The 14,670-nt window shown below is 38.4% G+C and overlaps 2 protein-coding genes across 2 annotated transcripts in view; one reads left to right on the top strand and one right to left on the bottom strand.

Moving 5' to 3' along the window:
• Positions 1–289: 289 nt before the first annotated feature.
• Positions 290–11,993, bottom strand: mthfs (5,10-methenyltetrahydrofolate synthetase (5-formyltetrahydrofolate cyclo-ligase)). The gene is made up of 3 exons (XM_035651805.1): positions 11,600–11,993; positions 8,277–8,541; positions 290–1,154 (listed from the first exon to the last, which is right to left on the bottom strand). The coding sequence occupies exons 1-3, from the start codon at positions 11,708–11,710 to the stop codon at positions 928–930; spliced, it is 603 nt and encodes a 200-aa protein (XP_035507698.1). The 5' UTR covers positions 11,711–11,993; the 3' UTR covers positions 290–927.
• fah (fumarylacetoacetate hydrolase (fumarylacetoacetase)) overlaps positions 11,183–14,670 on the top strand; it is a gene marked incomplete in the record, with an annotated part of 15,646 nt that continues 12,158 nt past the window's right edge. Inside the window, 4 exon segments of the mRNA XM_035651803.1 lie at positions 11,183–11,387; positions 12,293–12,533; positions 12,703–12,813; positions 13,794–13,915. Of these exon segments, the coding sequence (XP_035507696.1) occupies positions 12,453–12,533; positions 12,703–12,813; positions 13,794–13,915 (314 nt within the window).

The following is a 14,670-nucleotide window of genomic DNA, read 5'->3' on the forward strand; positions in this document are numbered from 1 at the left end:
TTGGGTCTCTGTAAATGTTAAAAGGAGTTCGGTCTAGACGTGCTCTATTTGAAAAGTGTCCTGAGATAACTTCTGTTATGAATTGGCGCTATACCAATAAAATAAATTGAATTGAATTGGTGGCTGTGGTAGAGAGATAGAGCCGATCGTCCACTCATCAGAAGGTTTGCAGTTCGATCCCGCTCCTCCCGTTGCATGTCTAAGTGTCCTTGAGCACCTGACAACCCCAGATTGATCCTGATGCTGTGAATCGGGGTATGAATGTGAATGAACGAAGGACAAAGTGAACTAAGTATATGCAAAACACATTTTTATTGTATATAGTATTTCAGCTGAAGAAAGAAAATTTCATTAAGCTATTTTGAAAAAATAAGCTTAATTGTCTTAATCAGTGGATGCTCTATTGTCATCATGTGACCTAATTATGGAAGTCTTGTGATCACATGCTCGACAGTGGGGTCCATCAGCCATTACTGGAAAACACTTTACATTTCTTAATACAACTTCATTTGCACTTCATTTAATTCTCCATTAATGTTTGTTGTAAATGAGTTCTTCATTGTAAGTATTTAGTGGTTAGCAAAACCTGCCTTTTAATTAATCTTTATGACAACATCAGGATGACATAAAGAGCAGAATATTGTCACAAATTATCAGGATTCATCATCTAGCCTTTAAATTAGTAGTTTAACCTGTATGATGCAAAAACAGATAACATTTCATAGCAAGAAAAACACAACTAATGACATTAATGATGGCTGTATTCCAATAGGCCACTATTAGTCTTATTAGTTCCACCTGGGCTGTTTCTACTACAAGTCAAAATGTCTGCAGTAAAAAAGAATGACAAACCCAGGTTAAACCGTTGAATGACTTTGGCATGTAAACATAGCCAGAGTTCCTGGACCACCACTCGTGATTTAGTAGCTACTCATTATCCTCATATAGGACTTCATCTATGAGCACATCGTTGTCGTCGACAGGGATTTCCTGACACAGCTGCTCTTTGAAGGCCAAAGCGATGGTGTAGGGCTTTCCTTTTGGGTGTCGGATGCAGCGCTCCAAATAGGTGTCATAGAAACCCTTCCCCCGTCCCAGACGCTTCCCCAACCGGTCAAACCCCAGGCCTGGCATCAAGATTAGGTCGAGGCCTCCTGGATGAAGAGAGTTGGTGGTGTAATCAGTGTTAAAGGTCCGGAAAATGTCTGCCTTTGCCTGTTAATAAGAACTAACAGCTAGACATGTAGTTTATGTCTACAGACATCAAGTAAAGGTCCAGTCTGTTTAAAAATGCACTTGCCTCACCCTCCCCTTCCAAGCTTGTAGGAGAAACTACGATGGACACAAAACTCTAAGGCCCTATCTACAGCCAGTGCTTGGTTTTTGCCATTTTGGGCTACTGTAGAAACATGGCGGTTCAACGTGGCAGACTCCATGGAAGTCAACCGCTGGCATCTGTGGATAAAAACAGCTGGTTGTAAGTAGGGATGTCACCATACCAGAAATTTAGTAGTCAATGCCAATACCAATGAAATTCCATGATTCTCGATACCAATTCGATATCACGGTAAAAATGTCCCAATGTGTCATTTTTTTTGCCCCCGATCCCCATTTAATACTGATTAAATACCTTTTCCTTAATGTTTTTATACCTAATATATTTATATTAATATAACCTATACATATATATTATATTAAATAACTTATAAACAAAGTAGGCTATAAAATAGCCTAACAAACTTTATTTTTTGATCTTGTCGATCTTGTAGCTGTCCAGAGGGAATTTCTCCCTTCAGAGTTTGTTGCTTCAGTGCATCTTTTACCTGATTTAGCTGAATGAACTGGATTCTGCTGACTGTTTATTTTCCTCATCTCTACATCTGCTGTGCAGATTACATTAATAAAATACTCTTAGTTGCTTTTTGTCTGTAGTGTGGTGAGTGTGCTCCTCCCCATCGCTCTCTGTCTCGCATCTGACCAGCAGCATGAGCTCATACACACACACATAACCTGTACAGCTGCACTTGTCACTGTCTTTGACATGTTTTTCGTATTCCTGTGGCATTTAACAACTACAGTATTTGTATGCTTACATGCTACGCTGTCAGGTCTGGAAGAATTGCATCCTTGGTACCTTCGGTACCTATGGTACTGTAGAAAAACTAGTACTGTCAAGTTTTCAAAATGTTGACATCGGTACCGAAAGTATTGGTTCTCGTGACATCCCTAGTTCTAAGGTAAGGTGAATATACACTAATGAAAACATAAAGATAAATATTATATTTAATTTCTGACAATAGATAATGTTACACACTGGACCTTTAATACTTTATGAGAGTGAGTGAGTCAGTGAGTGATGGTTGTCCGGTCCGAACGCTACTTTTAAATCTAAATAAACACGTGTGGATATATAAACAAACTTTATTATTATTATTAACCACACAAGATATGTATATTACAGATTAAACCTTCAATGCACAACATGAGATATAAAAGCCTACGGTCTAGTGTTAAATATTAAAATTAGGAAAACGTGGTGTTTGTTTTCAAAACCAAGAGTGAAACAGGTCTTTGATCAGGTGACGGCCAGGCGTTTCCCATTATGCCCTTGGTCTTGCAGTCAGTAGAGAGCAACCGCGGTGCCTGGCTCTAAAAACTGCGGCCACTTCAATCTCGTGAGGTTATCGTTGCCCATGTGTGCACAACGTCAGAGCAAGTCGGCATCAAGGCAGACATAACCCACCATGCATTGTGTGGAGATCACTTGTGATGGATTCTGCACAGATCTGGCTCATCTTGAACTCATAAAAGACTCGACTTGACTTGGTATTCATGACTTGAGACCTTACTTAAACTTGAGACAGATGACAGGGCTTGAAACTTTGCTTTTAAATACTTTCATTTTCCTAGATAGAGTTTTGTTTGGTTTTCATCTGATCTGAAGTGTTACTATTTATGAGTTTCTCTTTTCAACAGAAATAATTAATAGCAGTATTTTCTACTTTCCTGCAGTAGCAGCCTACCAATCAAGAAAACTGCAAAGTACAAGTGACATAAAAAGAAATAATTAGTGAATGAGAATGGTATTTCAGAGAGCAGCAGTGGGGAGATTATGACAGGACTCTGACAAGTTGAACTGACAGAATTAGTGCTGTGGAAACTGTACTGCTGTAATGCTAAATTCCCCTCCTGGCGATCAATCAATAAGATCTTATCTTAGGCATGTGCTGCAGTAGTCTATAGCCATGTACAGTGATAGAAGCAGAGCAGATCAGAGCCCATATTTATCTGTTTTAGAGTAGGAAATCAGTCCTAACTAGTCAGCAGGTTCTTAGGGAAGCAAATGTGGTCCTTGTGTTCAGGCAGAGACATGCATGCACAATGCATGGAAGTAAAGAAAATTTTCATTGATCACTACGAAGCTTATCACAAGATACCATGTCAGTAAAAAAACTATTCATCTTTTGACAGAAAGTGCTGTTCTCTCAACATAAAATAAGCTCCTCACAACATTGCAGTGACAGGAAAAATGGAGCTTTGAAACAATTATTCTATTCTATTAAAAAATAAATATTCTCAGTTTTTAATGTAATACTGATGCATCTATATAACCTACATTAACAAGACCATCAGCGAGAAAATTGCTTAAAGGGACAATGTGTAGTATTTTAAGTATTTTATTTGCTAAAATCAATGTCTTCATTCATAAATGTGTCCTTATTGGTGTAAAATTACCTCTGCCAATGATCTGACTTATCCTCGTAAGCGAAGAATTTCACTTATCTGTATATACATTGGACGGCAAGCCATGGAGCTTCCATGGTCGTTTCCGCTATTTTGAAAAAATACCAATCGCCGGAGAGTGGACATACAGCACTAGCCTACCTGTCTAGCTAACAGCGCGTTTTCGTTCAGAGCCAGCGTCATGTGGACTGGAAACCAGCTATAACGGAGAAGGGAGATCAGTGAGAGGCGCTTGTTCACTGCCCTGGCACATAATGAAAGTCTGCACTGCCACTTTAGTTTTATAATGGAGGATCATTTTTTTACTTATGCCGAGCCACAGGGACAAGGACATTATCGTCGGGGAAGAAAGGCGAAAAAGGGGAATTAAAAAGCGCAACGTGACCGGGTATTCAGAAAACGAGGTCAACATGCGGGGTAGCTTTTCCCAGGTGAAAGAGCTAATGAAGGGACAAAGACTTTGAAAGGGACGCTGAAGTTGCCTGCTTTCTCCCTCGGACAGGTAAGTCAATGTACGGTCTAAGATTACAAGGTTTTTTTTATTTGCTTGGCGTGTGTAAGTCACACTAATTTATTCCAATGGCAGTTTGTTAGTTTGTTTGAAATAATGAACCTCATCAACTGAAAGGACAACTCGATTGGAAGTGGTTTTGGAAGACATGTTGTCATAGCTTCTTGGTACATAATTGGCTACCGTAGTTGCAATACACATTTGAAAACGCGAGGCGCTAGAGAGCACTATTCGTTTGAATGCAAAATACAATTTCACCGCTAGATGGGAGAAATTCCTACACAATGTACCTTTAAATAAATTATGAAATAAATACTCACATTAATAAAATGTGTAAAATGTATAGATGAATTTGTAAGTATAACCAACAATTTATGAAATAACTGAAGAAATTATCAAAATTCAACTCATTAATACTAAATCCTTAATTTTTATAATACCTGAATTTTATTGTAAATCATTTTATATCTTTATTTTAACATGCCCCTTTTTAAGTGTTTTAATTTCAAATCGACATTTTTATTTATATTTATTTTATTTCATAATAAGATTTTCATGACATTGTTGTTGTCACCACCCTCTCACCTTTTAGCCAATCACATGCCCTTGCCAAGAGCCAAGAAAGATAGTTGATTGTTGAGTCTCTTTCCCAGGTTGTGAAATACAGAAGCTATGCGACTTGGGAATGAGACTCAATAATCAACTATCTTCAACCCTCCATACTAAATGTCTTTCTATCTTTCTTGGCATTAGGAGCACTAGGAGGAGCCAGAGGAACCTGATTTTTTTCACAGCAATAACGACAAAAAGTTATTTTCACAAAATGTACCTACTGCAGCTTTAATGTGAGATATTTACATAATTACATTTTATTAATTTTATTTACCTAAAACATTACCTGTATTATTAATGACTGAAATGAAATGATAAAATAATGACTTTACAAACAGAATATCAGTGAATGCAAATTCAGATAATCTCAGCAGGATCTACGGTACAAATACAGAATGCAGGTTTTCAATAAATGTGCAGATGTTTGTCAAACTGTTTACTGTAAGGGGGGAACATAAAGAGAAACTAACAACACTGCTGCAGTGGCAGAGTTTACTGTGAACCCTTATTATTATTATTTGGACAGTTCATATACGGACAAATACAAACTCCAGATGAGCTAAAGTCTCCACAGAGCTGTAAAATCTGACTGACAGATGATCCAGCTGTGCTGCTGTCATCAGAAACGGATGTCGCTTTAAATGACGGTTCAGAGGAAAGGATGTCTCATTTCTCTAAAGATGTGTTTCCTCTCTCCTCGTGTCTGCAAAAGATGCAAGGCGAGGGGAACGTGGAAGCAATTAAGGGAATTGGCATGTACCGTCTGTCTGATCTTCACAGGGTTGTGTGTCTGTGTTTGAAGAACATCTTTTAAGTCGAAACACTGCAGAGGTAACTCTGAATTAAGCAGCTACGTCAGCTGCTGCCGTTAACACTGTCACTTCACTCTTACACCAAGTAATAAAGCAAGCTCACAACCTCACCCAGCTTATTAGCCAGCTAAGCTAAGTAAACATGAGGAGATCTCAGTTTCTGAGTCTGTGTACAGTGTTTATTTACAGCAGCAGCCTCTAGTTGGTTGATAAATTTGGTAGCAGTTGTTGAGCTTTTTGCTCAAGACGAAAGGGCACATGATTGGCTGAAAAGTGAGAGGGCGGTGACAACACCACTGTCATAGAAATCCTTTACTGAAATACAAAGTGACATTATGGAAGGGTGCCCTGGTAGCTCACCTGGTGGAGCTGGTGTCCCATGTACCTAGGCTTATTTGTTTAGTACTTATTCATTCATTCATTTATTTAAAATGACCCATGGTGGAGCTATATTCCTACTTACTGTGTACACTGTGACATTCCAGTTGGAGTGAGTGGCAGTGAGTTAGCCAGTGGAAGAGAAGCTAAATGTCATGTTTTCAGTGGAGAACATTAGTGCTGTGTGTGGAATATTACACATGCACATAACACATGCAAGATGTGAGACTAATATAGGCTTTGTAGAAAGATGTGATTGGATACGGCCACATCACTTTGGGTCCTGGGAAATACCTGGATTTAGCTACAAATACACGAGGTTAAATACCAGGTCAAAGGTCAGACATTTATTGGCCTTTTGCATTTTAGGCAGAAATGGTGGCACTTAACCCACCTGTAGCCAGTCATTAGCTTTGTGATCACCATGATCAGACCTGATCCTCCAGAGGAATCTCATACAGGAATACTGACGTTTTAATAAATGCAGAGGTCAGATGAACACACTGTATGGACGAGTAACAGTGCATACAGTTATTCCCCTGATGACAGTGGGTAAACCTCTGTAGAGGAACCACAGCTCCACCTGCTGGTCAATCTGTCATTTTGTTGTGCTTCCAAAAGAAGACAGACACATCAGAATTACAGCTGATAAAAATCCTGTTATGAGCTGAAGAGGCTGATGCTTGGAATGGAATCTGTCAGTTACAATAAAAATAAATAAGACCTCATGTTTTGACCATTAGGTTTACAAGCCCACACTGAATCTGTCATTCATCACAAATGGAACATTAGTCAAAAGACTCAATATTAGGTCGAAGTGAACCTCAGTGACTCCTGCTTGTATTTTCTTCAATATGTTTCTCCAAAGAAAGGAGAAAGGGACAACTGGAAAACTTGTTTGAGCAAACTGTCCTATTTCCACATTGACAAAATCTTGTTTTAATGTGCTTTTACTGAATCAATTGTATCTTTTTCTTTTGTGTCATGATTTGGAAACCTCTCCCTAAAGAACAGAAACTCCCTCAATCAGATTGTAAAATGGTCTAGTAGGCTGATTGGTGAGTCATGAACTCGGAATCCCTGTACAGCAGACAGTTACAGTGGATAACCAGCTCCATTTTAAATGACGGCTCCCACCCTTTGCACAGCTTCTTCTTTTTGGACAGAGGTCTATAGTCCCAAGATGTAGAACAAAGCGGTATAAAATCTAATCCTGTTTTTACCTGCATGTTTACCTTATATATGCTAGTGGTTGTTTATTTCAGTAGTTTTTTGATTGATCTCTCTTTGTAAGTCCTTATTTGTAGAGCCTGGAGCACTTTCACCTTTTATCTTTATCATGTTTGTATCATGTTTGTCTATTGAGTTGTTTGTTGTTTTTATATTTCTGTCAAGAAGAATGCCTTGTCTTTTACTGCAAACCAAATCTACCTGTGGGCACAGATAAAGTAACCTTAACCTTGGGAGACAACAACATCAATAGCTAATTATCTTACAGGGTTTTGTAGGGATGCTCTGATTATGTCCTACTCCTTTACTATTGAAAACTGCATTACAATTAACAAAGCAATGTATTAGCAGAATGTCATGAAACAGAGCTTTAAATGCAGCGGTGTGGTTCACTTGCATAATGTTTGGATCAATTATTAAAACAGCTGCACAGTTCACTTGTAGTATAATCTCCCAGGAAAGTATACACTTCCACCATTCCACAGGGCAAAACAGTATTTTGTTGACAGCAAATCTGGAGCAATTGGAGAGATCAGAAATGTGGATGTAGCCATCAAAGATTGCCTCAATTAGCTCTGATCCTGATCCAGCAAATCTGCTTTGGACATCTTTACAACCAGATTAATTTATGTAGTTTATTTCAATAATTTACAATTATTTGTAAAAATGAGAATGCACTGTCTGTTAGGTTGGGCAGAACACTGAGTACAGACATGGAACATGTTGCACAGCTCTTTGAATGAATCCAAACAGTGAACACAATAACTACAGGGACTTTTTGTACAACCAGAGATTTGGATGAATTATTTTCTGTGAATATTACATCATAAGAAGTTTTCTGACACCCCTTAAAAGAAAGAGAAAGCCTCATGACCCCTCGAGAAGCTTTGGCGACCCCTGGTGGAGGTCCCGACCCCCAGGGGAGAAACACTGGACTAGATCATCTTGTGTGTGTGTGTGTGTGTGTGTGTGTGTGTGCGCGTGCTTACCTGCAGCCAGTGCTTCCTGTCTGCTGTTGTCATCTTCAGCAGGCTGTTGGATGTTCCAGGATGTCAGAGGCAGTGACTCCATGTCCTGCAGACTGTTGAGCTCCAACATGTCCATGTGGCTGCTGCTGCTCTCATACCTGGGAATGAAGCAGCTTTTACCCGCTTTAAACACGTCTTTAATGATTTCCTCAGTGCACACTTCATCGTTCATGCTGAGGAACACTGCAATCCGCTTACAGGACACATACTTGGGGTGTCTGAACAGCTACAAGACGGAACAGAGGAAGAGAAAGTTAAAATCAGTGACATTATCAGAGCCCAGGAACATCATCATCATCATCATTTTATGTATGTAAATCCTTTAAGGTACAGACAAATAAAAAAGCAGACACACTCAAATCATCAAAGAAGCTAGGAGGAAGCAGTGAAGGAAGAACATATGGCTAAAACAAGGTAACATTAGCAATGTTAAAGGTTCTGTGTGTAGGATTTAGTGGCATCTAGCGGTGTAGTTACAGATTGTAAGTGTGAGGGGATTATACACTAATAAAAACATACCTATTAATATTATATTCCATTTCTGACCATAGATGCTCCTAAATGTTACAAAGGTAAACAAATATTAAAAGCAATAACAATTACAATCAATAAAATTTCAACTTTTCAACCTTTCAACTGTCTCCAAGGTATTAATGAGGTCATCTTTTAGTACGTGTGGCACAGTAACACAAAGCAGATCTTCCTAACTCTGTATTGTTGGCAGCTGCAGGGTGAGCCGGGTCTGTGAGCAGGTACAATGGCTACCAACATTCCCAGAAAGCAGGGCTGACACATATGGGCCGCTTTTATAAAACAAACAACAATAGTGTCGGTCTCTTGGTAAAGTGAACAATGGTGTGTCCTGTAACTATCTCCAATAGTTGAATGTTAATGCAGAGTGATTTACTGCATCCAAAGGTATGATAATGGCACTGGCTGCCCACCCATAAATAACACCCCCTTCATCCAATACAGAGAGGAAAACTACGTCAATAATTCTTTTTCATGTAAATAAAGGAAGAAGATTTCATAAAGGAAGCCTAGTTTCAATCTCAGACATGTTGATAGGGACTTTAAAAGTAAGTTTTTAATGGATTACATAGATATATAGTATTGCACTCTCTCTCTATGACTCAGACTCTTCTGAAATACAGCTTCAAATGCAGTTTAGAGGTGTTCACTAAAGAGGTTCACTTTAGAGGTTCACTCACTAAATGTTGCCAAAATAGAAGCGAAGAAAATGTACACTTGTAAAAATAGTATTTTGTTGACAGCGTTTTTGGAGCAATTGGAGAGATCAGAGATGTGGCTATAGCCAACACAGCAACCAACCCTGACTGGGACACCTTTACAACCAGATTAACTCATTCTAAGGTAACAAAAAAAAAAAAACACTCCTAGTCAGGACAGACAGTTTCCAACAGCCTTCACAGTCCATACAGGAAGTCACTCTCATCTGATTAGATCAGAGTTAATAACATGTTATCAGACCAAGTTATTCAGCTTGTGCTCAGTCTCTTTTAATTACATTCTTCTGTACGCCAGGATAGCCTATTAAAATGCTATATAGGCTATCTCACCCATCATTATGGCTCGGTCTCCACATCACTCAGTGTTTTACATACAAACTTAGATTAATTCTTATGTATGTCTTGCCATCATATCAGTCTGCTACTGCATATAAATCAGCTGCTCAGACTTGATTGCAGGGTATGTCTTTCTCAAACTAAACAAATGCAAAATATGACTAAATAGTTAAAGTACACAAGGAGAGGAGAGCAGAAATACTGTTTTCATTGTTGATCTGTCAGATCTTACACTGCCAGGGGTTAGCATCAGATGTCATCTTAACAATCCTCTCATTCAACTTGACACGTAAGTAATAGTCATATTGTAGACTAGAACTACCATAAATTGTATGCAGTCTATAACTATGTGCAATATAAGATTCATTTATTCAGCTTAAATTGCACATACTTATGATAACTTATCATCTTACCACCAACCTGCATGGTGGAAAATCAAAGTCAATTAAACAGTCGGACAGAAATACAACAATTACTGATATTAACTGTTAAAAGTTTGGCTTGTTACTTTTAGATTCTGCATAACAAACATCATCTAAAAATATTACATAAAATATATGACATGATTCTTAGATGTTGATAATAAATGTACTTTCATGTAGTATAACTCATCTGTTCTAAGGTATGTTCTGACATTAAGACTGAGACTTACATATCATACAAAACAACTTGTGCAATTGTAATTAAGGGGAAAAATATTATCACTGATTTTGAATGTACAACGTATGCTCTGTTGTTAACTTTATTCTATTTTATTAGAAACATTTGATATCGACAAAGCTACATTTCTTAACTTTACTCCATCTTTTAAGTTGCTTCTATTTGAAATTGAATAGTATTTTGTCCCTCTTAAATATGGATGTAATAAACAGATAAGTTAATTTAACTCAAAAAATTCTTAAAACTGATTACATTGATAATTTTAAGTAAGGCTAACTCAATTTCTTAAGATAAAAAGACATTCTTGATTCAAGTAGCGTTATAATTTTAAGTGACACCGACTTAATTTCGACATTTTGATTTGTATTGTGAAAAAGAAATACCTAGTACACGTACGTAATCCCTTTCAACAATTTTTCTGAGTTAAAATAACTTACCACATTGGCCTGGCCTATCTCTACATGGGTCTCTACATGGCATAAATAAGGATCGATAAGGAGCATGTTGAATCTACAGTTATCAAGGCCAAACTCAATTTGAAAAATGGGACATTTGAATTGAATAATTTGCAGTTACAAAACAGCTCGGACTTTAGGTAAAACTTTGATAAGTGTAGCTGGGTTTAAACGTTTCAATTCGGCATGTTGTATAAACACCAAATCGCTTTATTTCAATGAACTTCAACCCACTTTCAGCTGGCTGACAGACGTGTATAACGTTCTACTGAGAGACCACCGAAGGAAAGCTACATTTTATCTAAATAAGAGCTTCATCTTACAGTAGGAGCACGCTGAATTGAAAAACTCGATTTATGAATTCATAAAAGGTATTTGGTCACATTCAAACACTGTCTGTAAGCATGTCCAAGGCAGTGAATTTTAAAAAAGACGTTTTGTTGTAGTTTACGTTGACGTTATGACCCGCGTGTGGCGGTAAGAAGGAAATGTTGATGCAGACTGGTTGTGTACACTGTTAATGGCTGTAGCCTATATTACTTGGTCATAGCTAACAAAGCAGTCGGTTTTAACTTTCCCTTACCTTCTGTGAAACGACTAGAGACTGTCGTTGTTTCTCTTCGTCACTCAACGCTGCAACCCGCCGCTTTATTTCTCTTCTCAGGGCTTGCTTTGCTGCCCGCAAGGCGGCCATTCTGCCTTTAATAACTTTAAAATGAAGATTTGAAATGGAGTTCTGTTAACTTCAGTGTGTTCAGTAACGTTATACGTGTTTGCTTCGGCTGTCAGTGTGCAAGGAACAACTTCGAAATCTGTAACGGGTTTTTTGCTTCGTGCAACTTTGCAGTAGTTAAACATTAACGAATATATCAACAAGACATAGGCGCCGAGAACAGTAATATGAGTGTAAATCCACCGTAACCCCAGTAAATGACAGTAAACAGTCCAATGAAGACTCACACATGACCACACACCGTAGTACCACTACTGCGCATGTCTGTGGCGTCAGTGTCAGCTGCATGCCGGAAGTTCAGGAAGTAAAATCCAGTTCTGTAATTTCTGAACCAAATAACAAAAAGCACTGTTTATTCATTTTGCGTGACTCTTAACTCATCATAATTCAAACTATATCTGAACTGTGCTCCATAAATGAACCTGCTGTTTCATTAAGTACATTAGAATCTGCCCTTTTCTCTTTAACACATGAGGTTATAATCAGTACCTAAACTACAATTTTGCTTAGTCATTTCACAGGCTGGTTTTCATTAACTTTCAGAGGTCTGGATTAGGGTGGATGCTATGGACAGCATGCCATTGGCTGTGCAGCGGGAGGCGGGCCTGTCCAAAGTTAAACATCTGGAAGTGCTTGCTGCTGCTGCTGCTCAGTCACTCAGTAACTCAGTCAGGTTGAGTGGAATCCCACTGCAGAAGAGAAGATGTCTTTCATAAAAGTAGATGCAACGTCTGATTTCTCCTTCCACAACCTCCCATATGGAATATTCTCCACACCTGATAATGTAAGTATTTATGACAGAACTTTTCATTGACACATGCAGCGTAGTGTTGTTGATTTAAGGGAGAAGGTACAATTGTATGACTGCAAAAAGTACTGCTCTACTTAAGATGATAGTGAAAGTGTCCTATGGATCACCTGTAGATGTGTCAGGCTGTGTTTTATTTCCCCAGGTCAAGCATCGCATCGGTGTTGCCATTGGAGACCAGATACTGGACCTGAGTGTGATCCTGTCTTTGTTCCGAGGGCCTGTGATGTCCAAACACCAGGATGTCTTCGACCAGGTAATCAGGGAAGACGCTCCACAACTCAGTTTTTCTTTTTAGTCTCACATGATCATCATATGTACTGTGCCACATCATAGTAGTAGTATCATCATTATCATATTATCATATTATACTGTTCAAACATAATTCCAGTAACGTTCCTGCCACTTCAACTACATTTGTGACTTAGGTTCAGAGGCTCCTGGGTGAACGGGTTGAGTGAAGGGGGCATATGACAGGGTTATACAGAACAGTTCCAATACCTATTGCATGCTAAATCTGGTAAAGCAGCCATAGGCAGGGGTGAAAAAGTCCTCAGATACTCATTTACAAGAAAAAGGCTTGCATTGCAACAAAATATAAAAGTAACAAAAATAAAAGTACTCATAATACAGAATGTCCTTTAGCTGTATTTTTATATATTAAAGCTGCAGTAGGTCACTTTTATGAAAATAACTTTTTGTCATATTTGCTGAAACTTCCACTATATCCTGACAATCTGTGAATACAATCAAGTTTCCTCTGGCTCTCTAGTACTGCTAATGGCATTTGAGAATCCACCGGGCCTGGAAAACAACCAATCAGAGCCCATATATATATGTGTATTTCATCACTGATAATTGGTAGATGTACATAGTTGTGAAAATAAAGCCCCCCAGGAGCAGGACAACTCCTAGAGGCAGTGATAACATTAAATGCAGACTGACTGGCCGAACACATCGATTAGAACAAGAACAGCTGTAGACCAATGAAAAAATGAACCAGAGATTCTTCAAAGCTAGATATAGATACATACTGATATTATCTTTGTATTATTCATTAGTGCAGGTGAGCCAGGTTGAACCAGATTATATACTCCTATGCACACAAATATCCTATTACTAATGGTGTGTTTACAGAAATTTCAGTAATTTTGCATTCTAGAAATATATCAGCTGATTGTAGGAAGGGCTGCTTTATGTGTCGTATTTTAATTGTTTTCTGTGTCTCCCTACAAGCCCACACTGAATGCTTTCATGGATCTTGGTTATGAGGCCTGGAGGGAGGCCAGGAAGACCTTGCAGTTGTTGCTGTCAGCCAATGAGAGCACGCTGAGAGATGATGTCAGCCTCCGGAGCAGGTCAGTCTGTCTGTGGAAGTCTATAGTGCACAGGCTTACACAGTCTTTATTAGGCTACTGCTTTGTGTGGTTATGTTCTAGTCACACCCCTTAAAATCAGATGTTCCATGAGCACAGAAAGCTTTCAATTTCGAGATGAATGTGAAAACATCCTTGCTTGAAGTCACTCTGCACATACAATCATTCAAATCACACTGTAGGGACAAGAAGAAACACTGATTTGGAGGGGGACTTTAAAAGTTTCCAGCCATGCTTTCCTTTCACTTTATATTGCTGCTTGATATTCTTTATCAATGTCATCCACCTTTTATGGAAATATTGCAATTTCAGTGATGATGTAATAGAAATAGTAGGAATGCAATTACAACAATTTTGGACACCTTTTCCTTAGAGAATATGGCTGCCATCATATTGTCTAGTCTATAAAAAAACAGATGGAGTTTAAAAGAAAAAACGAGATTTGGCATTTGTGTCCTTGTGTCTCATGAATGGTCAACAAACTATTAGAAGAAATAGACTTCTAAACATTTAAAGTAAAGGCTGTTTCTGCTGCCAGAGCACGTGGGACAACTGCAGACAGTCTGACTTTGTGAAAGAAGAAAATAAAAAAACTAAGGCCAAAAATGCAGACCAGGCTGTGCCAAAAAACATTTCTTTCAAGTCTGAGATTGTGGTAAACAATGTGAATTTACTAGGGATGCTCGATATTGGCTTTTCTGCCGATATCCGATATTCCGATATTGTCCAACTCTCAA

The sequence above is a fragment of the Morone saxatilis genome, unplaced genomic scaffold (assembly GCF_004916995.1).
Source record: "Morone saxatilis isolate NCDOM2014 unplaced genomic scaffold, NCSU_SB_2.0 Contig11, whole genome shotgun sequence".
In the NCBI taxonomy this organism is placed as follows: domain Eukaryota; kingdom Metazoa; phylum Chordata; class Actinopteri; family Moronidae; genus Morone; species Morone saxatilis.